The sequence below is a fragment of the Pipistrellus hanaki genome, assembly GCF_964339955.1.
Source record: "Pipistrellus hanaki genome assembly, chromosome: X".
In the NCBI taxonomy this organism is placed as follows: Eukaryota; Metazoa; Chordata; class Mammalia; order Chiroptera; family Vespertilionidae; genus Pipistrellus; species Pipistrellus hanaki.
The window spans coordinates 102542388-102569865 of NC_140524.1; the positions used below are offsets into that span (position 1 = coordinate 102542388).

Below are 27478 nucleotides of genomic sequence, written 5' to 3' on the forward strand. Positions count from 1 at the left end.
CCATCCTCCTGGCCTGAGCGTGGGGGTGAGCGGCCTGGCGACCCCCATCTCCGGCGCCGGGACGGAGCGGCTGTACTCACCAGTACCCCACGTGGATCTGCGGCCCTTCCACGGCGCGCGTGTCCCCCTGGGCCGCCTCCTCGGCGTCTTCGGTCCTGAGCACAAGTGGAGGCACAGGTTACCGCCCAGGCGCTGCCGAGTGCAACCGGTGCAAGCCCTCCGGCCAGGGTGCTTGGTACTGAGAGCAGCTTTTACTCAACTGCGACATAAGCCCTGGCCAGTGTGGCTCAGAGGATAGAGCACCAGCCCAGGGACTGAAAGGTCCCGGGTTCGATTCCGGCCAAGGGCATGGACCTCAGTTGCAGGCTCGATCAATGCCTCTCTCTCATTTAGATGTTTCTCTGTCACTACCACTACCTCTCTCCCTTCCTCTCTCTTTTAAAAAAAAAAATAGATTTTATTGATTTTTTACAAAGAGGGAGAGAGAGGGATAGAGAGCTAGAAACATCGATGGGAGAGAAACATCCACCAGATGCCTCCTGCACACCCTCCACTGGGGATGTGCCCGCAACCAAGGTAGATGTCCTTGCCCGGAATCGAACCTGGGACCCTTCAGTCCGATGCTCTATCCACTGGGCCACACCGGTTAGGGCTCCCCTCTCTCTTAAAAAGTAAATCAGTGGGAAAATATCTTAGGGTGAGGAGGAACAAAACAAACACCGAGGCTCGGGATGTGGGAGGCTCCGTGCGGGTCCCGTGCGCGGAGGGAGCAGGCGGGAAGGCGGCTTCTCACCTTTTGGCCGGGGGCTCGAACACGCCGCTGTCAGTGGCCAGGGAGTAGTCCGACAGGCATGCCGAGACGCGGCGCCCTCGCCTCTCCAGCCGCCTGGCGCCGTCTTCCCGAAGAGTCACTGCTACAAAAGAGAGCCACCGGGGTGAGGAGGGCACGGGGGGGGGGGGGAGGGGAGAGGGGGGGACACACGACACACCATGGTGTCAAGGAACGCACTGAGTGCCAGCCCAGACACGGTCACTGCATCCTAGACACGCCGTCCCTACGTGCACGTTTAAATACGCTGCCAATTTGTTTTTAAATGAAAAAGCGAAGCAATCGGCTTCTTGCTACTTCTGTGACAGCTCCTTAAATGTTGTCTCTGTCACCTCCTGAGGGCAGCGGGCATGCGATGGTGCTGGAGCCCCTTGGCATCGCACTGGAGAGACTGCCACACTCAGGAGGACGTGCACCCGGACGCGGACAGCGGCTGCCCTGGCCGGCCGGTGCGCATTTTCCACTTCCTTCTCCATGCTGTGGCTACTTTCCACATTTTATACAACAAGCAGATGCTAGCGTTTCATAACCAGAAAACAACATTCTTAAAAAGTACCCAAATCAACCCCAATGAAAGGTAGTGACTCTGGAGTCAAAGGACACTGTAGGATGCGGACTCGGTCTTAGAAAACGTGCCCTTGAACCCTGGCCATCATGCTACAGTGGCCTCCTCCCTCCCAGAAGCCCAGCTCTACGTCCAGGATGGAGGTCCTGGGTTAGGACACTGTCCTGGGCAGTCTCTTTGGTCTCCTATCTATTTCCACGGCATCTTCCCTCCCCCCATTTCCTCAACGGCTTCGTCCTTCCCTCTTAGCACCAAGTGCCTTTCAGCAAAACCAATTAGCCCGGTCGGTATGGCTCAGTGGTTGAGCGTCGACCTATGAACCAGGAGGTCACGGTTCAATTCCCGGTCAGGGCATTGATCCCCAGTGTGGGGCGTGCAGGAGGCAGCTGACCCACGATTCTCTCTCATCACTGATGTCTCTATTACTCTCTCCCTTCCTCTATGAAATCAACAAAAATATATTTAAAAAAAGAACAAAAATAAAAACAGGCCCATCATGTTCCTGCCGCATGGGTGAGCCTGTCCCAGGCCCGCTGGGCCTCGCTCTGCCGTGGGGATGCCTCCTGCTAACAGCGCCGGCCCTCTGCGTCCGTGCTTTTCCGCACCATCTGGCTCTGGACACTGAAAACCCAGGCAGCTGTCCACCTCCAGCCCGAGGGAAATGACGGTTCACCTGGGACCATCTCCCTCTTCCACCAAAGCACGGTTCATGCACCAACTAAATCCAACCATGGTCAACAGCACACAGAACGGGGGCCTGGTCCTTGGTCTCAGTCTCACTGCAGGCAGGAGCGCCTTCCAAAGGCTCCCCCGGGCCAGGCCAGAAGCAGGCCCCCTGCTGGGGTGGCTGGAGCCACTGGCTCACACTGGAGATCAGGGTTCCCAGGTCCAGCTCCTGCCGTCACCCCTGCCATCTGGAAGGACACAAAGTCCCCAGCTCTGAATTGCGGATGGAACCCTCTGGTTTAATGCAAGGATCCCAGCAAACGAAAACCGCTATTTCCACTCCCAGCCCTGCCCCTCGGCAGGGCTCCGGCATGGCCTTCCGTTCCTTGAGGCAGGGGTGGGGAACTTTTCCTGCCAGGGGCCACGGGGAGATGTGTAACATCCTTCTCGGGCCCTACAAAATCATCCCCTCCCACATGAGCCTGCTCCGGTGGTCAGACACTGAATGAGCTCACCCCGAATGCCTTGGAGGGCCAGGCCGGATGATTTCACGGGCCTCACACGGCCCGAGGGCCGGACGTCCCCACCCCTGCTTTAAGGGAGTAAGCTACACAATAAGCACTTCCAGGAACGCTATGGCGCAACTCGGACAAGTTTCTCTCTCGTTGCAAGGAGGGTGAAGAAGCAAAGGAAATGAAGGCTTTACTCCTCAGTGACCCCAGGCTCAGCCTCTGAACCTGGAGCCACTGGGAGCAGAGCTGGCGGGAGGAAGTGTGGCGAGCAGTTGCCTGGGTGAAAGAGCGCACAGCGGACCCCTCCTGTGGGGCCAGCCTGCTGTCAGCTGCAAGGCAACAGATGCGCAGCGAGATGGGCCATGGGAGCGATGCCCGTGAGGTCAGGGATAAGCAATCTTCCAAACAGCCGTTCTCTAGATCTCACCTTTTCATCATTACAGACAGACAGACAGACAGACAGACACTGAGACCTAAGGACATCAACACTGCTTGACAAAAAGAAAATGTAATGGAAATCACGCTGTGAGCAAAGCTGCCACTTAGCATATTGAAATAATGAAAGCCATTAAAAACCTGGGGAGCCCAGCTGGTGTGGCTCAGTGGTTGAGCATCGACCCATGAACCAGGAGGTCAGGGTTGAATTCCTGGTTAGGGCCAGCCAGGTCATGGGCTCGGTCCTGTGGGGGGCATGCAGGAAGCAGCCGATCAATGATTCTCATCACTGATGTTTCTCTGTTTCTTTCTTTCTTTCTTTCTTTCTTTCTCTCTCTCTCTCTCTCTCTCTCTCTCTCTCTCTCTCTCTCCCTCCCTCTCCCTCTCCCTCTCCCTCTCCCTCTCCCTCTCTCTCTTCCTCTCTCTCATTCTTCCTCTCTGAAATCAATTTTAAAAAACAAAAAATGTGTGTATATATATATATATATATATATATATATATATATGAATTATATTTTTAAAAAATCTGGGGGAAATATATAGAAAAATAAAGACTTCAAGCTTTTAGAGAAGTACTTCCTTACACAACTTTAGCAGGCATGGCTGTCAATGCTGAAACAATAATCATGGCAATTGCTGAACTTCATGAAAGTACCACTTGAGCTGTGCCCCATGGCCACCCCCGAGCACCCTGATACATGGGTTCCCCGGATGAAGACATGCACCGCCTGACCAACAAGGTGAAGGAGTCCAAGGTCACTTACAATGAGCGCTTCTGGCGAGTCGCATGAGGAAAAGAGATAAAAAAGAGCACAAAGTGAACAAACTGCAGAATTGGGGCCAACAATCTTAAAACAGAGTATGAATATAATAAAAGTATCAGGGGACAGATGAGTCAAGTCAAGGAGTCCGTGGGTTTAGATTAGCAAATGCCAATAGGAAAGAAAAAAATGGAAAGTATTTCAAAATGATGACACATTGGACTTCTGAAACTCAGGGAAGATAAAACTGTAGCAAAAATGTGGAAAATGTTACAGATTACAATCTGTTGCGTACTTCTCTGTACCATCTTGTTCCTTCAAACTACTTTGAAACCGAACAGAACATAGTGTATCCTCCGGCTTGCCTTGTGGGTTTGGGCAATTTTGAACTTTATCTTCCTAACATTTCATCTAACTGAAACTTGCTTGAGGTCAAACTGAGACTGTACCTAGCAAGCCTGGAGCGGAAAGTCAGAGGGAACTATGTGACCTTGGGCTTCAGAAATGAAGGGCAGGGGAACAGCAGGAGTGCTAAGGTCCTCGCACAGAAGCGACAATGACTCTGGGATCGGGCATGTCCACAAGCCCAACGGGAAGCAAGGAGTCACCCCGTGTCATTGCCTGAAGCTGGTTACCCAGCCCAGGCCTCTGGGGGCACCCACCAGGACCCCATTCACTGGCTCATTTCTAGTTTGTAGGGATCTGTCACTTGAGTGTCATGCAAGAATACACCACCAGGTGGCAGTATCTGACCACAGCATGTGCAAGAACCTTTGAGTCTAAGCTTGAAGCCTTGTAAGGTAAGCCACAAAGGGGAAAGAAAGAACTAAGAAATCAGAAATTAAGTCAGCTCTTCTCTTTCCTGCCCTGGTGTTCCCCTGAACCAGAAGGGCCCCTGGGCCTTGTGCGGGTCCCTGCAGAATGAGACTGATACTGTCGTAGCTCGGCCTTTAAAGAGGAGCTGGTGTGGAGGCAGGGGCACTGAGAAAGCAAGCTTCAGCAGCAACAGATGTGCACGTCAGTCCCTGTTGTGAATTTTCTTTTGGAAATGAAAGGAGTAAACACGGGGCCCTGAACCTGTGATTATAAAGAACAAAGCGAATGGCATCACCTGTTTACGTGAATGACAGAAACTGCATCTGAGGACAGGAGAGGTGTGTTTGCAAACACAGAGGGGAAGGCAAAATGATAGATGCCAAAATGCCCCCGGGCTGCCTCAGAACAGAATAGGTCGCTGGTTAAACATGTAAGAGTTAACAGAGGCTGGTATTTTATACTAGAGGCCCGGTGCACAGATTCGTGCACATGGAAAGGAAATCAATTAGAAGGCGACTGGCAGGGCAGGGCTGGGCGAGAAGGGCCAGACACACCATAGAGTCAATTTCCCATGGTCCCTCCCCGGCTGGCCGCACCTGGGGTGGTGCTGGGGCTGGAAGGGCATCTGCAGAGTGAGTGGGGTCCCTCCGGCAGGTGGAGTCCCTCGGCCTGGCCTTCAGGGATTGGGCCGAAACCAGCAGTCCCACATCCCCCGAGGGGTCCCGGGCTGTCGCTCAGCAGCTCCTGCGTTGAATGTCTGCCCCCTGGTGGTCAGTACACATCATAGTTACCAGCCAGTTGGCCAGTCAGCTGGTTGCTTGGGCTTTTATATATATAGATGCATATATAGTAACCAGCATGGTCATGTGCAAAAAAACTCCTAGGTAGAATGGTGGTGAACGGAAGAGCCCATACGATCACCTCATTCAAAGGCGGGGAAGCTAAGACTCAGCCTCGTCCAGGAATGTGCTCAAAGTCACCCACCTGGCAAGTCCACAAGGCAGGGCTCAGAAGCTAGGGTCTCTGAGCTGCCAGTCCCACAACACAGCCTGGTTCGTTCTTCACATTTGACTTCTACCCTTTGCTGCTGAACTACTCATCAGTATTGTAGTTGGGACTTCTTGGCCTCAGCACTACGGCCGTCTGGGCTGGATCACTCTCTCTCCATTGGGGGGGGGGGGGGGCTGCACCGCCGTGCTGAGCAGCATCCCGCCCACTGGCTGCCAGCAGCACCTCCTGCCAGAAGCTGAATTACCAGCAACTGGACAGCTGAAGCTCCCTGTGGCTATATTTCTCGGTTTGAATTCCACCAGAGAAATGGATCTGGTGGAAATGACATGCTCACCGGCACAGCTTCTGAAATTATGCCAGTTATTTTCACTCCCACTCTCGACAGAACTACAGCCTGGACGACTAACTACAAGGACGCAGGATGAGGAGATGAAGTCATAAAGACAAGGGGAGCAGACATTTCCCTGAGGCGGCACTCAGGCATTGTCCTACCTGGACCCGCCCCGGATGGCTGGCTGGGCCCCCGGCACCTATCTGCCTCTGAATGTGGGAGGCGGTGTGGCTCTTCACGATTCAGCACATCCTGACAACAAGGCGAACACCTGGGCAAGACTCCTTTGCCAATGTCAATGGCCTTGCCAGGATAGAGCGGGAAGCCCCATGTGACAGCGGCCTGCGCCTCTCCACGTCGTCTCAATGGTCCTGAGCTTAAAGCTGGCTGTCCTCGTGCCCTTACCCAGGATTCCCTCCCTGGGTCAGAAGCCTTCCTCCCAGGGCTGGGGAAACCCCCGGGACTTGTCCATACTTACGTGTGCCAGTGGCGATGGCTGCCACTTGGGGTCCTCGCTCGCGAGGTCCTTCCCCATCCCCAGGGAATGCATTCGGTGGCAGGGCTGCTGCGCCCTGCAAGTCTTCCTCTCCCAGAGCCACGGCCTGGGCCCGTAGTCTGTCTAGGGTGCCCAGGCCTGGCACCTCCAAACTGTCCCCCAGTGGGGCCAAGGGGGAGTCCCGAGAAGGTGGGAGGAAGGGCGTGTCTAGGGGGGAGCTCGGGGGAGACAGGGAGGACAGGGAGGAGCGCGAGGACAGGGACGCCAGGGACTGGGGCGTGTCCAGGGAGCGCCTCTGCTTTTGGAAGCCCGGGGGAACCTGGGGCTCGGAGAAGGGGGCGTCCCGTCCCAGCGAGTCGAAGGGGATCAGATCAAAGCGCAGAAGCTGGCTGCACTCGGCGGCGTCCGGCTTGTCGTACTGGGGCAGGCCGTAGATGTCGGTGAAGCTGATGGAGCTCAAGGAGCCCCGGCTGGAGGCCAGCGAGCCGCGGCTGGAGGCCAGGGAGCCCCGGCTGCTCCCGGAAGACACCGTCAGGGTGCTGGCGGACAGGCTGAAACGAGAGCGCCTGCACCCTTAGGAAAGTCTGCTCCCGAGGGAACAGGGCCTGCCTTGTTCTGCCGTGGACCACAGCGTGATTTTAACACCTGCGCACAGCCCGGGGTGGGGGAGGCAGGGAGGGAGACCCTGCGGGGATATGCCCTGTCTCCTCGGGGGTCGGCGGGAGAGTAGCTAGCATCAGGAGTCAAGCCTGGGTTCCAGGTCCAGCTGCAAGGCGGGCTAGCAGAGTCCACGTGGCCAGCTCTCTCCTGGGGGCTGTGACAGAACAGATCCTACCTCCTGGCGTTCTCTCAAGGAATAACAGAAAAGCACACACAGAAAGCCTTCCCATCGCCTTCCCAACATAGCGAGCACTTGGAAACCAGACCTATGATTGAGCTTCCAGGTCATATTTTAAACACCCATAACCAAAAAAAAACCATAACCATTTTTTAAAAAAAAAAAAAAGCTAAAATAACACGGGCCGTGTGCATGTTTGTAAGATGGACATACACATCCCTAAAGCTGGGAATTACAAAACCCTTGGAGATACTCGACTTCAGACTTGTTATTCTGCAGCCAAGTTCGGTCCTATGCCTTGAATCATGTATTAGCAGCTCCTCTTAAAAATACAGTGTACCCACTTTTCCGTCTGTGTTTACACCCTTTCCGGTTTTAAGTTCTGGAGGCGAAAACCAAGCGGAAGGGAACTGTGAAGTTCACGGACATGTCATTATAACATGGCATTCATAACATGGCAGTGAAGGATAGCTTTCTCTTTTAAAGGTGCCCACCTTCAACATGCTAATGAAGTGTACATAGCTTTCTCTTTTAAAGGCACCTACCTTTTTAACTTGCTAATGAAGTGCAGCTTTCTCTGTTCAAGGCGCCTACCTTTTTAACTGGGACTGCAGATAGGATGCTAAGCGAGTAGCTTCTTCCAGCTGCATAAGCAGACAATTTCTCTTCTCCTGAAGGAGAATCCTGTAGGTAAGAGGACAGTTCATTGGTGGATTTCAAAGACTGCGAGTACATTTCCCTCACTAGAAATTCAACTATAAATTCCCCACAGTGATTTCAGTTCGAATGGCTCAATTCTTTCAACACGTCTAAGTCATAGATGCCCAAGTACAGAGACTGCTCCTGTCTGGCTAGAAAATTCACAGCCGGCGCTCTGACCAGTGCCCAATGCCCTGCAGAAGCTCGATGGCTGGTGGGCGGTGCACAGAGAGGAGGCACACATTCCCTCCACCTTCTCTGCTTGGGGAGGAGGCAGTCTTGGCAGTAGCTGCCCCAACCAAGAACCTGGCTGTGCCAGCTGGTTCTTTACTGGCACCGGGCCTGCGCCGCACGGTGAGGCCAGCCCACCTCTCGGTGGCGCCCTGCACGGAGGTGGCCCGCGCGCGCTGGATCTCCTCCTCCAGGCGCCGCCGCTCCTCCTCCAGGCGGGCCGCGTCCTCCACCGGCCGGCTCTGCTGCACGATGAGCTGCAGCTCCTGCAGCAGCGCCTCCTTCTCCTTGATGAGCTGCAGCCGGTCGCGGTCGGCCTCGGCCATGCCGGGCCACGACTCGTTCTCGAGCTGCGCCAGCTGCTGCTGGATATTTGAGACTCTGCAAGAAACGGAAACGGAGAAATCCACGAACTTACAAACTGTCTTCACACGTTGTCGGCACCAGGCCCTGATGTGAAAAACTCACTCTGCTGAGTAAACACTGGCCGGTCGCACGGAGTGACCCTGAGTCACAGGAATGAGGAATCGGGGAGCGGTGTGTAGGACAGTGACGTGGGGTCCTTGGCACCATCTCCCTGCTCTGGCACCTCGGCTCGTGTCAAAGAACTGACAGGAGGCTGCAGTGCTCCCCACACCCCTGGGCGGGCCGTCCAGCTCCTGCCTGCACAGCAGTGCCTAATGCCCACACCTGCCTTCAGAAAGCACAGGATTCGTGTGCCCATCACAACGCTTCTGAGGGACAAGGCGGGGCAATCTGCATTGGAACAAGCCCTCCGGGTGCCTGAGATGCCCGCTTACGTTTGGCACCCTCTGCTTTCTGGCGGCCTGGCTGGTCTGGAGGGTGTTCGCTGGCCTTGGTGCTCGCAGGGGCCTGCGTTCCACACCCATGTGACCATCCTCACCAAAATGGGAACGGGGCATGCTCCCGAGACTCCCAGCTCCCGTGCGCAGGGCCTGTGTCGCTATTCAAAGCTGGCATCCTGGCTGCTGGATGCAGACTTCAGGATCCTTCTCAACCCTGTGCCCCCTTCAGGTACCGCCCCAAGCAGGGCTCCTCCTGAACTAGACATATTCCATTGGAGTCAGCTCCAGGTCAGCGGCCATGCTTAAGGATTCCCATTGCTGAGAGTGGCAGAAGCAAGCCTAGATAATCCTACTCTTTCCCAGAAAACTTCAAGGAACACCACCATCAGAAAAGAGCACGAGGCAGAAAAGGGGAATTATATGAGGGAGGAGAGGCAAAGGGCAAATCTCAAAAGGTCTGCCCACTGTGGGCGACGCACAAGTAGGACCGCGGCCCAACCTCAGCACGGCCCCGTAAGCTTGCACAGCTGGCGAGAAAGACACGCAGAGACACACGCTGAGGGACGACCCGGGAGCAGAAACAGAATCTGGATGGCGCTGACTTCCTGCAGCACATCTGGAAAAGCTGTCTGGGCTGTGCCGAACACCAGGCCAGCATGTCTGCGCTGAAGAATCGTGCTTTGCAAAAACGAGTTCCATCTCACCACGATGCGAATGACTGCGTGTCCAGCGCAGAGCCGTGCGGGAGGCTCGCAGAATACTGGCATCTGCAGCATCTCTCTCCCCGCATCCACGCTCTGGACGCAGCCGCTGGGACCTGCTCTCAGCCAGGTCAGGAGGCACATGTGTCTGTCTGTCCGCCCTGGAAGCCAAGAGCTCTAGGATTCTTTCGATGATCCCTGTACGCTCGCCAAGAGCCGGACAAGACGGCTTTGCCCTACAAACAATCCGCCTTGTCTACCGCGCTGCTGGCCCGGAGGCGGGCCGCCCCGGGAGCAGTGAGGGTGGCAGGGGGACTGGAGGAGACAGACCTGCCTGCCCGGGGCCGAGCGCGGCTGCGCAGCCCCGATGGCCCTGCCCAGCGGCCAGGCAGCTGGCCCGGGTCGGAACCCTCCTGCGAGCGCAGCATCCAGTTCTGGGTAATGCAGCAGACTTTCCAGAAAGCCTCTCTTCTGAAAACCGCCTCGGTGAAATTAAATACATGGAGGCAAAGTGAGGTCATGATGAAAGTTTACAAAAAGGAAACTTCTCCAAGTTCATTTTTAAAGAGAACCGAGAGCAGCTTAACGTTGGCGAGGATTTTTTTTCTCCCTGTAAGTCAACTGTGTTCTTTACGGATTCCCGCTTTGGACAGGTGATACAGCCTATGGCCTGTGCATCGCCTCTCACAGTGCCTCTAAAACTTTAAATCCGGGTCCCTATGCTCACGGCAGAGGAGAGGGGGGGGGCAATCCTCAGTCAAGCGTTCCGTTTCCTATTGATTATGCGGCTCCAAGTTCATGAACAGGTCTAACGTGGACACAAGTGAAATAGGACTCACTTTTCCTCTCCTAATTTCAGCCCGAGTGCCTTTTCGGTTACGCCCGGCACCAGGAAACCATGACTGGAAACGGCATTTAGGCCGCAGATGCTACTCAGACCCTCACCATTCACAGGAAAACCTTAAATGGGATTTGCATTTTTCCAAGAAAAAAAATGCACTTTCTGTTTTGCACAGCTGGGAGGCACCCTGACATGTCCAGAGTAACCTCCCACATCTGGTGCTCCTGAGCACACTGCTGCTTTTAGAGAGAAGCGGCGGTCCAGGCAGGCCTCGGTCCCACGCGATCGTGATGTGACATGACGGAGCGCCATCAGCCTGGCCTCGGCCATCAGATGTCAATCACAGCCACGGACCTGAGGCTCCTTAAGTTGACCCTCCTCCGTTTCCTTTTGGTAAATATCCATTTAAATGAAGAGCAAGCGTTCCAGAAAATCTCACCTGAGATCTAAATGAACGATGAGAATACTTGAGCCGATTGAACTAAATATCGACAAGCCAGTTCCTCTCGGCTCAACTCTCTAGTCTACACGGGACAGTCCAGAGCCTGATCTAGAATGTGCGGTAAGAATACCCAGCATCCTTCCTGCCCTCTCGTCTTTGCCGTTTGATTGACAGATCCTCAGAGCCACGTCTTTAAAGGGAAAGCAGGCCTCCTTCTCGGCCTGAATGGAGAGGAGGGAGCCGCAGCGTGAGGGCCGCCTGTCTTTGTTTCTCGCAGCCAAGCTCCACCCCCCAAACCCAGAGACACAGTCACTTGAGAAATGAAGAAAAATCCCAGCGACTGATCCAATTCCCCTGGAATCCTAACACCACACTCACTCCTGACAACGGACGAACAGCAGGAACCATCCTGGCAACAGGCACTAAGACAGCGAAGCTGGATGGGCCGAATGTTTTGTTCCTATCGGGACTGCGCGTGTTTCTATGGCAACAGCTACAGTTTGTGCACAGTTCTGGAACAAGTGCTCTTAGGTTAAAAATAAGGAGCCATCTGCGTCATCCGCATTGCTTCCAGAGGACCTGCTCTTCCAAGCTGGCCTCGACGAATTCCAACATTTCTACCCAATAAATTTTAACCAACATCCCTATAATAAGGCCCAAGGCGGCGCTCCTGCTCCTGAAGGGGAAGGAAGAGGCACTTATTTAGACCCATCTCACGTGACCGGAGTGGAAAACACAAAACTAGTCATGACAGGGGTGGTTTGGTCTGGAGAAGTCTCTAGAAATAATACTACCATTTGCAATTAAGAGTTCCACTTCCACTAACATCCTTTCAATTCAAATACATACAAAACCCCTTGTTGTCAACAACGCCATAAATTAAAAAAAAAATTTTTTTATTGATTTCAGAGAGGAAGGGAGAGGGAGAGAGAAACATCAATAATGAGAAAAAATCATGGATCTGCTGCCTCCTACACACCCCCTACCGGGGGTCGAGCCCACAACTCAGGCATGTGCCCTTGATTGGGGTCAAACCTGAGACCCTTCAGTCTGCAGGCTGATGCTCTATCCACTGAGCCACACTGGCTAGGGCTGGTGACATCTTTTCAAACTTTCAATACGCATATCTCTAGACCCAGACATCATCGCAAGGCTGGCCTGTTAACAGACGGCTCTGCTTGTGAAAGGGGAAAATGGCAACCATTGAGCTGTCTGTCAGGGAGGGTGCTTATAACGCCACAGAGGCTGTGCGGCCCGCTCCCTACAACGCCTTAGCTCATTCCAATGTCTGCGTGGAAGCCCGCAACGCCCGCACCAGCCACCAACAGGGGAAGGCGGGTGCAACAGGCGCAAGGGGTGTGTCTCTTGATGGTGCCTTTGACAAAAGCAGTGTATGCATGTACGATGTATGTGATAAAAATAAGAAAAATGCACGTGCATATGTGCATGTATATGTAAACACAGATGTGCTGTGTGTGTTCAAGCCTGCACATACACCCTGGGGTGTGTTCGTGCATGTGTTTGTGTGCACACCCACCCATACACAACCAGGGTATCCCTGCTCCGTATTTCCATTAGTTGTGAAGGAGTTGAACAGGTTAAAGGCCTCACGTGATCGCACCACACAAGAACACATTTCTCCAAAACACTGGGAGCAGGCAGGTGCTGAGCGGAAGTACAGTCTCCCAGCTTCCCAGCAGTGTCTCTATAGGGGGAGCTACAGGGTCACCCACAGGACAGCTGCAGGAAATCACACGGGGGTGGCCCCGCTGAGATGCGCAATCCTGCAGCACAGAGCAGCGGTGCTCAGCCTGGGCCGGGCGCCATGCGGGAGACCATCCTCGGTGTGGGGCGTCCTGTGCAGCGTGGGGCGGGGAACAGCAGCCCTGGGGGCTGCGCACCGCAGCCAAGATGTACTGCCCCCGTGCTCCGCACCCCTGCTTGTCAAATGCTGCCAGTGCGGCCCGAAAGGCCTTTCTGAGCAGCCCCTGCTGCTGGGGACAAGCCCGGCCGGTGCGGCTCAGTGGCTGAGCACTGACCTAGGAACCAGGAGCTCACGGTTCAATTCCTGCTCAGGGCACAGCCCCGGGTTGAGGGCTCCATCCCCAGTAGGGGGCGTGCAGGGGGCATCCATGATTCTCTCTCATGGATGTTTCTCTCTCTCCCCCTCTCCTTCCCCTCTGAAATCAATAAAATATACGTTTTAGAGAAAAGACAGCTGGGACAGGAGCCCGCTCCAGGGCAGTGCCTTTGGCCAGGTCCCTGCGATCCCAAAGCCCTGCTCTTGGCAGACAGACACCGAGGAAGGGCGGCGTCCTCCCGAGTTCTTCTCCCAAACGCTCAGCTTTTTACCCAAAGCGCCATCTCCGCATGCCATCTCTGGCGAACAAAGATGCCACTTGCTGTTTGGTAAATGTCACAGCAAAACACGTAACAATCATGCTCCTGAGTGCAGCCGCCGCCATGTTTCTGCGTCTGGACAGCACAGCACATTCTGCACCCACATGCGGCTCCAGCGGGACGGGGGCGGCCCGCGGGCGCTCGGAGGGCCGGTCCCCTGGCCAAGCCCCGCAGCTCGGAGGAGGGCCAAGCCGCCACGGGCAATCGGAGCGCCCAGGTCAGCCCGCAGCTGCCCCGGCTTGGCCACGCTCCACGCAGGAAAGGGGAGCCCCCCACCAACACCTCGGGGAGCGCCCGGAAGACGGGGAGCGCGGGCGAGCGGCCGGGCGGCGAACAAAGGCCCGTGTCAGCCCAGCCGGCCTCCAGCGGGGGTCAGATGATCCGCTTTTGTTGCTATTTTTGCATTTTGTAAAAAGGCAACAAAGCGCGTTTGCAGACATCATGAATGATACAGTATACGGAGCAGGCCCAACCCCAACGCCCAGCTTCCGGAGTGGACCCGCACCCCACGGGCACGCCGCTCCTCTCCCGCCCCCGCCCCCCAAGATAACGGTTCTTATGTACACGTTAGAGCTTTTCCAAAGCATATGTTTCGAAAATATTTGGTTTTAAGACTTTTCAGAATGAAGAGAGAGAGATTCCAAAACGAGGACATGCCAGCTAGGGCAGGGTCAGCATTGGAAGCAGGGACCCTGCAGGGGTGTGGTGACACCCTAAATCCCGTGCTGGAGGCGACTACACACAGCCTCTCCATTCTGCCCGTGCCCCCGCCCCCAGGGTGAAGGCTGGGAGGAAAGACGACCTTGGAAATTCACTAACAAGGTCAAGCCTCGATGTGCAGGAGCAGGTGTTACGACGCAGCAACGCCTGCGTCCCTCTCTCCGCCCCATTGAGCTGGGTGGGTCCTGCTAGCACCCGGGGACCTGATCCTTACTGAGCCGCCTTCAGCCCCCAGTGTGCGACTCCTCCCGTTAACCTACAGCAGTGGTCGGCAAACTCATTCGTCACCAGAGCCAAATATCAACAGGACAACGTTTGAAATGTCTTTGGAGAGCCACGTTTCTTAAACGTAAACTTCTTCTAACGCCACTTCTTCAACATAGACTCGCCCAGGCCGTGGTATTTTGTGGAAGAGCCACCCTCAAGGGGCCAAAGAGCCGCATGTGGCTCAAGAGCCTCTGTTTGCCGACCAGTGACCTATAGGGTCAGAAGCCACGTATTAAGAGATAAAAGCATTTTGCTTAACCTGGGCTGAGGGGCTGCTGCTCAGGTGAAAGGGGGGAGGAGGAAAAGGAAGGGGGAGGGAAGAGAGGGTGGGAGGAGGTAGAAAGGTCTGAACTACCCGAGAGGACCTGAAAAAGTCTGTATTTTTATTAAAGCATATCTTCGTACCTATTGGCAATGTTGAGAATGTCACTGTTTTAAATGCACGTGAACTCTGGTCTACGTATTCAGAAGCCACACATAAATGAAGGTATTTCACTCTGTCAGCCTCTGCTTTCCAGGTAAGCGGGCGGTCCCCGTGGGAGTGCTTCTGGGGGAAGGGGGCAGCGGGCGGGATGGGCAGAGGGCCTACCTCTTCCTGGCCTCCTCGTACTGCCAGTTCAGCCGCACGCGGTCCACCAGTCTGGTTTTATCGTCGAAGACAAACTGCCAAGGCGGGGGGGGGGGGGGGGGAAGCATATTAGAGACATGTTTTTAAAATAGACAATTCATTTCAACTTTCAACGACAAAGGCTATCTTGATTCATCTTTCAGTTCCATTTCCCAAAGGCCTGGAAGGAAATACCCCGAACCCCGGCCAGCAGCCACCACGCACAGGGGCTGGGAGAGGGAGGGGGAGGGGGCTGGGAGACTCGTTTTCCCAACGCTGGTGACCGTTTTTTAAACAATGAAAGCGTATTCAACTGTTGTGTGATTCTAAACAGCAGCTTGGTTTTAAAAGAAATACGGGCCGGGATCGGTTTGGCTCAGTGGATAGAGCGTCAGTCTGCGGACTGAAGGGTCCCGGGTTCGATTCCGGTCAAGAGCATGTACCTTGGTTGAGGGCACATCCCCAGTGGGGGGTGTGCAAGAGGCAGCTGGTTGATGTTTCTCTCTCATCGACGTTTCTAACTCTCTGTCCCTCTCAATTCCTCTCTGTGTAAAATCAATAAAATATATTTTTTTTAAAAAAAGAAAGAAAAGAAATACAGGACAACTTAATAAAAACTGATACAAAGGCAAAACATTCAGCTCATTTGGGGCAGTATATTCTCTTTTACTTATTTCTTTTATTTGGATTCTTCATTGTTTAACATACTGCGTATATCTCCTTCCCCCATTATTCTCTCATTTTTTAACAAACACGAATGATGTTCTCCTAGGAGGTCACCAGAGCTAAGATGACAGACAGCTGTGTGGCGCAGGGACCAGGACCGGATGTTCCATGGCCGAGACTGCGCGCCGCCTTCGGAGTCAGACCTGAAATGCTAAGCTCTGCCGACCACGGGCTGCGCCTAAGGATCCCCCACGGATCGCACTGAAGGAGCAAAGCCCTGAGCGGAAGGCAAGAGCGACTGGTGGGGAGGTGACTAGCTGCTTGGTGACGTCTCCTTGTCCCGGAAACACATGACTTGGTTTCAATAAGTCTCCTCCATCTGCAGCCCTGACCTACTAGACCATAGAGCAGTGGTCCTCCACCTTCCTGATGCCGCGGCCCTTTAATCCAGCTCCTCATGTTGTGGTGACCCCAACCATAACGTTACTTTCGGTGCTACTTCATAACTGTAATGTTGCTACTGTTATGAATAGACCCACAGGTTGAGAACCGCTAGCAGGGTCGCCTAAGACCATCGGAAAACACAGAGATTTACATCATGATTTATAACAGTAGCAAAATGACAGTTATGAAGTAGCAACAAAAATACTTTTATAGCTGGGGGTCACCGCAACATGAGGAGCTGTATTAAAGGGCCGAGGCATTAGAAAGGTTGAAAACCACTGCCATATAGTATGGCCATTACGCTTTTTCTTTAATAACCTCATGTCAACAAATACTTGAAAGTATTCTACTTGAGTGATTAGTGATGAAGGGATCGATACACATCATGTAAGAGCAGTTCAAACCTGCGTTGTTCAAGGGCAAACTGCACTTTTCTGTAACAACACGAGGTAGCGGAAAGCACAGGCGTTAGCGATCAGAGATGTTGATTCAAACTCATGCCCGCCTCTCCCTGGCTGCATGGCCTCGGATAACCTGGCACCTCGATCTCCTCTCGTCACAGGGGAGGGAAGCAACCACTTACATGGAGATAAGGGCCAGGAAGCTGCCAACCCAGGCAGCCAGTCACTGCCTCAGTGGCCGCCAGGCACCCCTTCAGTGGCCGCCAGGCACCCCCTAGTGGCAGCCAGGCACCGCCTCAGTGGCCGCACCGGGTCAGCGCAGCAGCATGGCCAGCCTCTCCCGACCCCTGAGCACCACCAGAGAGCCTTCCACCTGCCCGCTGCCCCCAGCCCAGCTCAGAGCCTCTCCTAATTCCGACCTCACGATAAGCAGCACCGAACTATTCCCGGAATCCGGAGCCTTGCACTTAAGGCTTTCCCTCCCTCCTGCCAAAATCTTTAGGCAAAACATGCCAGACATTTCTGACCTACAGTCTTCTCCTGGCGGCCATATTCCCTAAGCCAAAGGGGCCCCCGGCCTCCAACATCTGGTCCTACTTTGGAGAATAATCAAGCAGGGCCATTCCAGGACACCCGAGGCAAAGGAGTCATCATTACTGACAGGCAGTCCCTCAAAGAAGCGCCACCTGCTACAATTTCAAATCATTAGCCAATCATTTAAAACCCAGAGGGTTTTGCCAATGGCTCTTCCCTTTCTTTTTTCTCTTTTTATTTCATATGGAGGGGGCAATCTGCATTCTGTTGATATTTCATCTTCAAACCCAAAGGAACAAACTGTTTATCCGTTTGAACCAAATGGCACACTTTACCCGTGACATTCCAGCAGCGCTGTCTTAAGTAGTGGCTTCCAATGTGACTGCCAACTTATTTGTGCGGCCAACTCAAGGTTTCACTAATCATCAAAAGGGGGCGGGGGAGGGGGGTATGAAATTCTTTCAAGTCCCAAACAAAATAAATTTTAATTCAACTTCATTTCCTGACATTCTTTCAGAATAGGAAAGAGCACCAAAATATAACCCAAGGTGACACAGCCGCAAAGCCTTTGAGATTCACTGGTCTAAGCCAGAGATCAGCAAACGAAGGCCCGAAGGCCCAATGCGGCCCGCCACCTGTTTGGGTAAATAAAGTTTTATTGGAACACAGCCCCTCCCATTAGTTCACGTATTACCTATGGATGCTTTTGCTTAACACCACCACAGAGTAGGTGTGGTGGAGACCACATGGCCTGCAAGGCCTCAAATATTTCCTATCTTGACCTTTATACAGAAAAGGTTAGCTGATCCATACTCTAAAAAGTCACGTGTCTGTCAAAGAGACATCTAAACTCAACTCTCAAAAGGATTCTGCCATTTTTAAGAATCCGATTCACAAAGATGGAGGTAGTAAGCAATGTCACTGCATCCCAGGCCACGGAACCTTCCCAGCTGGATGTGAGAAACATTTTCTCTTCAAATGGAATGGCACAAAGCCAGAGAACCTCTGAGGAGGAAGGGGGAGAGGAGCACCAATGTGAGCTGACCGCACAAAAGCCGCCCTTCCTGCTCCCTTCTGCCGGGACTTACCTCCCCGATGATGTCGGTCTGAGACCCGGCGTCGCAGAACTGGTGGGAGTTGCCCAGCGCGCCGGGGTGGTGAGGGGCCTCGTGCAGCGGGTCGGCCAGAGAAAAGTTGTTCCTGAAGCCGTCCGTGAGCTTGGCCAGGCTCTGCAACAGAGGGAACGGGCCGCTTAACCAGATGGGTGCGCCTCTCCCTCTGAGAGCAGGCACCTCCCTCCGGGTCCAGCAGCGGCTCCCCGCCGGCGGGCTGACCACCCACCCCATTCCCATCGGCTTTCAAAGGAACGTCCGGCACGTGCACCTTCAATGCGACTCTCAGTGACTGAGTCACACAGCACTCGAGTCTTCTGGCAGCGCGTGAATGATACAGAGAACAACTGGGGGACCATTTTCACTGTTTTTCAAAACTGTGTTTCCTTAAAAAAAAAAAAAAAAAAATTCCCTCCCAAATGCTCAGAGTCATAGAACTAGAAAGCAGAATGGAGGCTGCCAGGGGTTGGGGGGAGGGGAAATGGGGAGATGTCCGTCAAAGAGGACAAACTTCTAGTTCTAACATGCGCAGTGTACAGCAAGGGGACTTAGTATACAAAACTGTGCTGTATGCCTGGATGTGGCTAAGAGAACAGACCTTAAATGCCCTCACCACACACACATGCACACACACACACACACAGCTAACTCTGTGAGGTGGAGGAGGTGTAACTTTATGGCGGTAATCACGTCACAATATGTATGTGTAGCAAACCTTCACACTGCACACCTTAAATTCAGACAATTTGGTTTGCGAACTATACGTCAGTGAAGTGGGCCTAGCAGGAAAGGAGTCTCACATGGCTGCTACCTTGAGGTCTTCATAAGCCACACAGCTCCCAGGTGACATTTACGCCTTTGTGTAACCTGCCTTTTCAATCCTACTTCTGCGTGGTCAAAGGCCACCTCACACATCCGCTAGTTTGCCAACGCTAGGAAGCATGCGTTCTGGCAGACAGAAGCCCTTGGGATGAACGTCCAAGAAAAATCAGACTTCCTACAATTTCTTAAAAGACTCTTTCTGCGGACACCAGGTGCCCAGGGGCAGTCTAACGCAGCGGGCGCTGGGTCTAGACCGCGGCATCCAGCGAGGGACCAACATGGTTAAGCTCCTACGAGAAAGACAAAGCCGCTCAGATCCGCGGTCGCCCCCGGGTGGTCCGCAAGGCCCCAAAGGTTGGCGACCGCTGGTTTCAGGACACCTTTGGCGCAGCGGTCACCAGCAGGTGCCTGCCTGTGCGGAGCAGAAAGACCAGCGTGCATCTAGTTGCAAAAAGTCAGCTTTTTCTCAAACAGGAACGACAAGAATTGAAGTTGCAAGGAAACAGCAACATGAAGCTACAACGACCCCAGCCGAACCCCTTGATTTCAGGCTGTGGCCTCTCGATTCTGAGAGAATCGATCTCTTTGGTCCTAAGCCACCTGGTTTGTGGTCCTCTGTGATGGCAGTCTTGGGGAACTGGCATGCACTGTTGTAAATACATATGTGTGCACACACATAAGAGATATACATGCATAAGTGCTACTGTACATACGTGTATGTCTTAGAATGTACATGGACTGTGCATGTAATAAGTATATTTTAGAAATTCTAAACGAAGACAAGCCCGACGAGGGGCCAAGGGGCGCACTCCCACCTCCATCAGGTCCCGCCGCTCCTTCTCGCCTGTGCAGATGGCCTTCCTGATGGTGCGGAGCTCGTTCATGATGGCCTGCGCCTCGTCCAGCTTGTAGGTGGTGTGAGTGTTTGACATCTTCCGGTCAATCCTGGAGAAAAGGGAAAACTCCTGTCACTCCATGCGAGGCGGTCCCATTCCGTGGAACATAAAAAACTCCAAAGCTTCACAGAGAGGTGGAGAACAGTTCCAATGAGTCCCGGCGAAGGAGGAGAGAGACCCTGTGCGCGCCCCGTGGGACAGCCTGCGCGTGGGAGCCTCTAACGGGAAGGCAGCGAGAGCGTCAGCTGAGCACCTGCCTGCGGCTGCCCGCCTCCTCTCTGAGGGGGGGTCTGTCTTCCTCGCTTAGCCCAGCGCCCGGTCAGAAGCGCGCCCTAACCCATCCCGCCGGGCTCTGTGTGCGGGGAGTATGTGGGAAACAGCGGAGAGCAGGGAACTGTCATTATGGCCCCTTGTACAAAGCTGGAAGCTCTATGTCTTCCCCGTGTACCTCTTTCTTAATGTCATCTTGGTTCTAAGTTATCACTCTCTCTCTCTTCTACGCAACTCCTCAGTTCGTACCTTTAATCCAAACACCCTCCACCCTTCCTTCCTTCCTTCCATGCATTCACACTTCCTTCCTTCTTCCTTCTCACCCACTTTCCCTTCCTCCTCTCCATCCTTCTTTCCTCCTCATCCATCCATCCATCCTTCTTCCTTTCCTTCCTTCCTTCTCACCCACCTTCCCTTCCTCCTCTCCATCCTTCTTTCCTTCTCATCCATCCATCCATCCTTCTTCTTTTCCTTCCTTCCTTCTCACCCACCTTCCCTTCCTCCTCTCCATCCTTCTTTCCTCCTCATCCATCCATCCATCCTTCTTCCTTTCCTTCCTTCCTTCTCACCCACCTTCCCTTCCTCCTCTCCATCCTTCTTTCCTTCTCATCCATCCATCCATCCTTCTTCCTTTCCTTCCTTCCTTCTCACCCACCTTCCCTTCCTCCTCTCCATCCTTCTTTCCTTCTCATCCATCCATCCATCCTTCTTCTTTTCCTTCCTTCCTTCTCACCCACCTTCCCTTCCTCCTCTCCATCCTTCTTTCCTTCTCATCCATCCATCCATCCTTCTTCTTTTCCTTCCTTCCTTCTCACCCACCTTCCCTTCCTCCTCTCCATCCTTCTTTCCTTCTCATCCATCCATCCATCCTTCTTCTTTTCCTTCCTTCCTTCTCACCCACCTTCCCTTCCTCCTCTCCATCCTTCTTTCCTTCTCACCCATCCATCCATCCTTCTTCTTTCCTTCCTTCCTTCTCACCCACCTTCCCTTCCCTCTCTCCATCCTTTCCATCCTTCTTTCCTTCTCATCCATCCATCCATCCATCCATCCTTCTTCCTTTCCTTCCTTCCTTCTCTCCCACCTTCCCTTCCCTCTCTCCATCCTTTCCATCCTTCTTTCCTTCTCATCCATCCATCCATCCATCCATCCTTCTTCCTTTCCTTCCTTCCTTCTCTCCCACCTTCCCTTCCCTCTCTCCATCCTTTCCTTCTCACCCTTCCTGCCTTCTGGCCGCCCTCCCGCCCGAGTGCATGAGGCCGGCGGCACGTCCTCTGTCACGTCCTCCACACCTCAGTCTCGAGTGGTAGGAGCCCCCAGGCTTGGACCTGAAAGGGGTGCGCTCCTCTGCAAGGCCGGAGCTGTGCTGCCCCACCACCGCGCAGCTCTGGCTCTGAGTGGTCGCCCCACGTCCATGAAAACCTGGACCCCAACGGCCACCCAGACTCCCTAACGTGGCCCTCGGGGAGGAGAAGAGACTGTAACCCTCCGCTTCCTGCGTCTCGCAGACACTACAACGTTTCTCCCTACGGGCGGAGAGGGGAGGAAGGGCCGCCGGGCCCAGGCCTGGCGGGCTTGTCTGTGTGGTCATTCCTGCTCTGAGGACGTGCGGGTCTCCCGCTCCTGGGAGAAGGAGTCAATAATTCACCAGCCCGGTGCTCTATTATCATTAACAAATTCCTGGCCACGTGTGTCACGGCTCAGGCAGGACTCGGCACCGGGCTGAGCCGAGCTGTCAGCGCCCTTGGAACCGGAGAAGGACAAATGGCGGAGCAGGAAGCTTCCTCCCCCTGGAAGCCCTGGGCTCGCAGCAGCGCGGCTGCCATCGGTTACAAATCACCCCGCGCCGGGCCTGCTCCGAGGCCTCTCCACGCGGAGCGGATGCAGGCGCACCAGGGGACCCCACACACTAAATGGTGACACCCCCAAACCCCAGCATGCCCCGCCATGTGTTTTTCCACTTGAGCTATTCTATGGAGAGCGGGGAGTCTGAGGCGAGACGGCAGCAAAGGCCATCCATCTCACATCTGCGAGGAAGTGGCCTGACTTTTCTGGCGGGGGGGGGGGGGGGGGGGGGGGGAGAGAATCTAGACTCATTTACATAATAATGTCTCCTTGTATTCATCTTCTGATCAAAGGCTTCCCAATGCGGCTCATTGATGTCACAAACCACAGCCCACAGAGGCTGAGGGAGTCTGGAGAAGGGGGTTACAGCATTTCCAGACAAAAAAGCCCCAAGGCCAGAGAAGTCTGACTTCTCCGCAAGGCAACGGCCACAGCCCCTGGGAAGCAGGTCTGCCGACCCCTCCACAGCGAAGACAGCAAATGGATCGCCCCGACACCGACACCCGGACAGAGAAATGAAAACTCGACCGCCTTAAACAAAACTGTTTCAACTGCTGGAAAAATCAACGCCAGTCACACAGCCTCAGACACCCAGCACGGGCCGGCCGCAGGGAGACGCTGAGCCGGTCAGCCAGCTGGTGCCTGTGTGGTTCCCTCTGGCCTGGGCGGCTGCAGAGCCGGGCGCAGCCACCAGGAAACCAGGGATGGAGCCGGCAGGCCCCACGGCACCAGGTTCTCCGCTGCGAGCGGCTGCAGTTCCCATTAGGGAGAGGGGTCACAGGCCTGCCCTTCACCCCACCGCCAGACCCGCACGGTGCCTAGAAGTTCAACTTCAAGGCCATAGGCGTGGGCTCTGGCCTTAGCTCTACCCAAGCGCTCGGAGACCTTGAGGAAGAATGAAGCCTGGCCCCGAGCAGCTGTTTTCAATCAATTCCGAGCGTGTCCCCACGTGGTGAGCAGGAGGAGCTGGAGGGGGAGCTGGAAGGGGAGCCTGCGAGGGCCTGGGACCCTCAGCCCTGCGGCAGCACCTCCCCCTTTCCGGGCTCAGCTACTCTGCTGCTACGGAAGGCGGTGTCTGGGGGGCAGGAAAGGGAAAGAGAGGCCCCTGTTACAAAGTGGGCAAGCGCCCTAGCTCATCTGGCTCAGTGGACAGAGCATCGGCCTGTGGACGGAAGGGTCCCAGGTTTAATTCCGGTCAGGGCACATGCCTGGGTGGCGGGCTCGATCCCCAGTAGGGGGCGTGCAGGAGGCAGCCGATCCATGATTCCCTCTCATTGTTGATGTTTCTGACTCCCTCTCTCTTCTAAAATCAATAAAAATATGTATATTTTTTAAAAGTGGGCAAGCTAGTAGAGAATATGATCTCGATGTTCTAGGAACCTGTGAAATAGTGTCATTTCAAAAGAGTTCTATTATTGTAGAACATATCCTTACATAATAAAAGATTATGTATCACGTAAGTACGTATAACCTTATATAAACAGCATAATAGCATACATTATTTAAATTATATGATTATGGCAATAGTATATGGCTGTGGTCGGCAAACCACAGCTCGCGAGCCACATGCGGCTCTTTGGCCCCTTAAGTGCGGCTCTTCCACAAAATACCACGGCCTGGGCGAGTCTATGTTGAAGAAGTGGCGTTAGAAGAAGTGTGAGTTTAAAAAATGTGGCTCTCCAAAGAAATGTCAATCGTTGTGCTGTTGATATTTGGTTCCGCTGACTAATGAGTTTGCCGACCACTGGGCTATGGAAATAGTTCAGTGGATCAAGAATCTGCTAGGTGTTAGGGCCTTGCTGTGGGCTTCCCGGATGTCACCTCCTTTATTTTCTAATGAGAAAATGGAGGCTCAGAGAGAGCACCTAAATGGCCCATGATGACACGCTAAGATGTGGCAGAGCCGGGGTTCCAGCCCCCATCTCCCAGTTCTCAAGTCTGCAGTGGACGCCCCTCCCCCCGAAGCCACAGGCGGACCCGACTCGGAGCGGCCCAGGAGGTCCACAGGCTCACGCGTGGGCGCCATGCTCCCCGGAGCTCAGGCCGCCCCGCCTCCGAGGCCCGGAGAGCTCCCTCCAGGTCTGCGAGGTTCGCTGGGGAATGTTCTCCCTTTTCAATCCCCTAGAACTCTGGTTGAAGTCAAATAACGGGCTCAATGATTCAATATTTTCTAAAATAACAATATAGTCCATTCCATAAAGAAAATCATAACATCTGGGACTGCCAAAGAACTGTCTTTCTCTTTGTAAAATTTTCATTAAGAGTCCAAGACAGTTGCTTATACATGTCAAATAAAATGACAGCACACTGATGACTGCTCAACAGAAGGTGGCACTACCCGGCCACCAAGGCGAAGTGGTTGAGCATCAACCTATGAGCCAGGAGGTCAGGGTTCGATTCCCAGTCAGGACACATGCCCGGGTTACAGGCTCAGTCCCCAGGAGGGGGCGTGCAGGAGGCAGCCGATCAATGATTCTCTCTTACCACTGGTGTTTCTAGCTCTCTCTGCCTCTCTCTTCCTCTCTGAGATCAATAAAAACAAAACACACACACACACATACACACACACACACACACACACATTTAAAAGGTGGCACTAGATGACATACGTTATTAAGCAGTGTGCGCTTCTCTGAATGTCATGACCCCCCCACCCCGCCCCAAAACTCACTTGGTGAAATCCCAAGGCCCAGGGTGAGGTATTAGGGGGTAGGGCCTCTGGGGGTGATCATGAGGGAGACATTCTCCTGAATGGGGTCAGTGTCTTCATAAGAGAGACCCCCGGGAGCTCCCCTGCCTTTCCGCCACGTGAGGACACAGCTGGAAGGCGGGAAGCGGCTCTCACAGGACACAGCACCTGCCCATGAGGGCGCCCTGATCTTGGACTTGCAGCCTCCGGAATGAGGGGAAATCAATTCTGTTGGTTATGAGCCCCCCAGTCCGTGGTACTTTGTTATAACAGCCGCCCGAACAGACTAAGATAAAGCGTGGGGGAGGCGGGGGCACAAAAGACAGTAGCCAGAATCCACAGTCTTCCCTTTTCACCTCAGCACTTTGTAGCCGCTTCGGGGAGGTTAAGTGACTTGCTCAAGGTCACACAGCCTGTAAGAGGCACAGAGAGCTCCATGCTGAGGCCCCTCGCACCAGCCTAGCAACACGCTCCGAGGCAAGGCCTGCAAACGCACAGTGTCACACCCGAAGGCCACCCACACAGCCAGTCCCATGTCCCAAATGGAACTGGGGCTCCCCGTCTGCTCCTGAGAGCAATGCTGAGAGGAGGGGAGAAGGCGCAGCCCCAGAGGGTGACCCCAGTAACATCGAGCAGGCAGTTCTGAGATGGTGATCACCCCCCTCCCGCTGCCCTCACGTCTCCGTGCTTGTTGCTCCGTTTCACATGTCGAGAGAGAGGCCCGCGCTGGCAGCAGTGAAACCAAACGGCTCCTTAAGCCCACGTCCTGAGAGCGGGCTGCCAGGCCTCGGAAGATATTCCCTGTTAATGCCGCACATTACAAGCCCGAAGAATGAGGAGTGTTGTTACGGTCCACCTTTTACATCGCGGCGCTGGCAGGGGGCCTGCGCGCCTCCCAGGGCTTCCGGCGGCTTTCTATCAACACGGGCCGTGTGGAGCCAGACCTGTCCGCGAACAATGCGGCCTTTGTTCCCCGGCTGTGTTTGCTGTTATCTGAGCGGCGCGGCCTTTCGCGCGGCTGTGCCTTCGGTGCCGTGTTAATGGGCGATGGTGGGTCTGCGCCACGTAACTGCGAGCGATCGCACCTCCTCTGAAAGCGCCACATCCCCTCGGACAGAAAACGCTCATTCCAACATCTCACGCCGCCTCGTTCCAGCACGGAGCGCCCAGAAGAGAGCGGGGACCCTGGGTTAGGGGGACCCTGGGTTAGGGGGACACGGGTTTAACTTCTCTCCTACCACCCCGCGAGGGAAGGAGCTCGCTGGGCAGTTAACGGGCTAGAGCAGGGGTCCTCAAACTTTTTAAAGTGGGGGCCAGATCACGGTCCCTCAGAGAGCTGGAGGGCCGGACTATATGAACTACTAATTCCTACTGTAACACCTCGGCTGCGCTCACTGCCCAAAAAACCTGGCGGGCCGGATCAGACTCCTCTGCGGGCCGCATGTGGCCCGCGGGCCGTAGTTTGAAGACCCCTGGGCTGGAGGAAAGGCACCTGGCTGAGACAGCGCCTCGCGGAAACGGGTTATGCGGAACATTTCATTTACGGCCCTTTTCTGTGGCTTGAACAGCAGTAACGGGGAATGGGGTTTCTTACAACACGGCCTGTAGCAGAGCCGGAAATGCCGGAGGGCGGTTAATAAGAAGGTGAGTGGCCATTTACAGAGACCTCAGCAGCTCCTCGCCCAGGCCCTCACCCCGAGGCCCCAGCGGCCCAGAATGAAGTGGCTTCTGGGACTGCTGGGGGGTAGGGGGCAGGCGCAGGCACATCAGCCGAGCCCTGCCCTGCGCCCGGAGCTGTCCGGGCCCTGAGGCTCAGCAGGGACCAGGGCTGCAGCCTGTCACCCCATAGCTTCTTACCTAATGCACAAACGTAGATATGAAAGATTTCAGTGTAAGTTCCCAGAAATGGCTTTGCTGAGTCAAAGCGTAAGTGCATTGGTGGTATTTTTATTTTTATATTTTCATAATTTTTGAAATATAGTTTATTGATTTCAGAGAGGAAGGGAGAGGGAGGGAGAGAGAGAGAGAGAAAGAGAGAGAGAAAGAGAGAGAGAGAGAGAGAGAGAGAGAGAGAGAGAGAGAGAGAGAGAGAGAGAGAAATGTCAATGGTTAACGAGAATCACTGATTGGCTGCCTCCTGCACACCCCCTACTAGGGATCGAGCCTGCAACCTGGGTATATGCCCTGACCGGGAATCGAACCCTGACCTCCAGGTTCATAGGTCGATGCTCAACCCCTGAGCCACGCGGGCCCAGCGCATTGGTGCTGTTTTCAGATATTGCCATTCCCCTCTCTGGGGGTCACACCATTTTGCATTCCCAACAGCAAGTAGGTGAGTGTTGGTCAAAGAGACAGTCAACACACAAACACATCTCTGTCAGCCAGCGATCCCTGTTTCAAGAACAGAGCTGGGCTGGGGACAGAGTGGGGCGGGGAGGGTCCTTCATTTACGGCCCTTTTCTGTGGCTTGAACAGCAGTAACGGGGAATGGGGTTTCTTACAACACGGCCTGTAGCAGAGCCGGAAATGCCGGAGGGCGGTTAATAAGAAGAGTTTAGGTCCAGTGGGCAAGCCAGGGCCTTGCTGAGATGCCATCTGCCCAGAGAACTCCGGAGGGAAGGAACAGGCGTGCGGGAATCAGTTTGCCGGTCACGGGGCTAGCCTGCATTCTAAGTGAGAGAGAGGAAGCGCTGGGGTCACGGGCAGAGAGACGTTTGCACAGAATCCCTGTGCCGGAGTGTGAGAACGGGGGGCCCTGGCAGGCTCGACCGCAGGTCACAGCGGAAGCTGTGAGAACGGCGGGGTGCCAGGCCTGGGAACAGCACCCA

At 54.4% G+C, this 27478-nt stretch overlaps 1 protein-coding gene across 7 annotated transcripts in view; it reads right to left on the bottom strand.

Moving 5' to 3' along the window:
* WWC3 (WWC family member 3) overlaps nucleotides 1–27478 on the bottom strand; it is a 105968-nt gene that overhangs the window by 14975 nt on the left and 63515 nt on the right. For 2 of the 7 annotated variants that reach the window (XM_084870007.1, XM_084870009.1), the window contains 9 exons: nucleotides 19769–19898; nucleotides 18108–18248; nucleotides 14957–15030; nucleotides 8329–8571; nucleotides 7855–7944; nucleotides 6405–6973; nucleotides 5181–5348; nucleotides 794–914; nucleotides 81–155 (listed from right to left, as the gene is read on the bottom strand). In XM_084870007.1, coding sequence (XP_084726133.1) covers nucleotides 81–155; nucleotides 794–914; nucleotides 5181–5348; nucleotides 6405–6973; nucleotides 7855–7944; nucleotides 8329–8571; nucleotides 14957–15030; nucleotides 18108–18248; nucleotides 19769–19898 — 1611 coding nt within the window. The remainder of the gene's footprint in view (nucleotides 1–80; nucleotides 156–793; nucleotides 915–5180; nucleotides 5349–6404; nucleotides 6974–7854; nucleotides 7945–8328; nucleotides 8572–14956; nucleotides 15031–18107; nucleotides 18249–19768; nucleotides 19899–27478) is intronic. The other 5 variants (XM_084870011.1, XM_084870013.1, XM_084870010.1 and 2 more) reach the window with 3 other exon arrangements.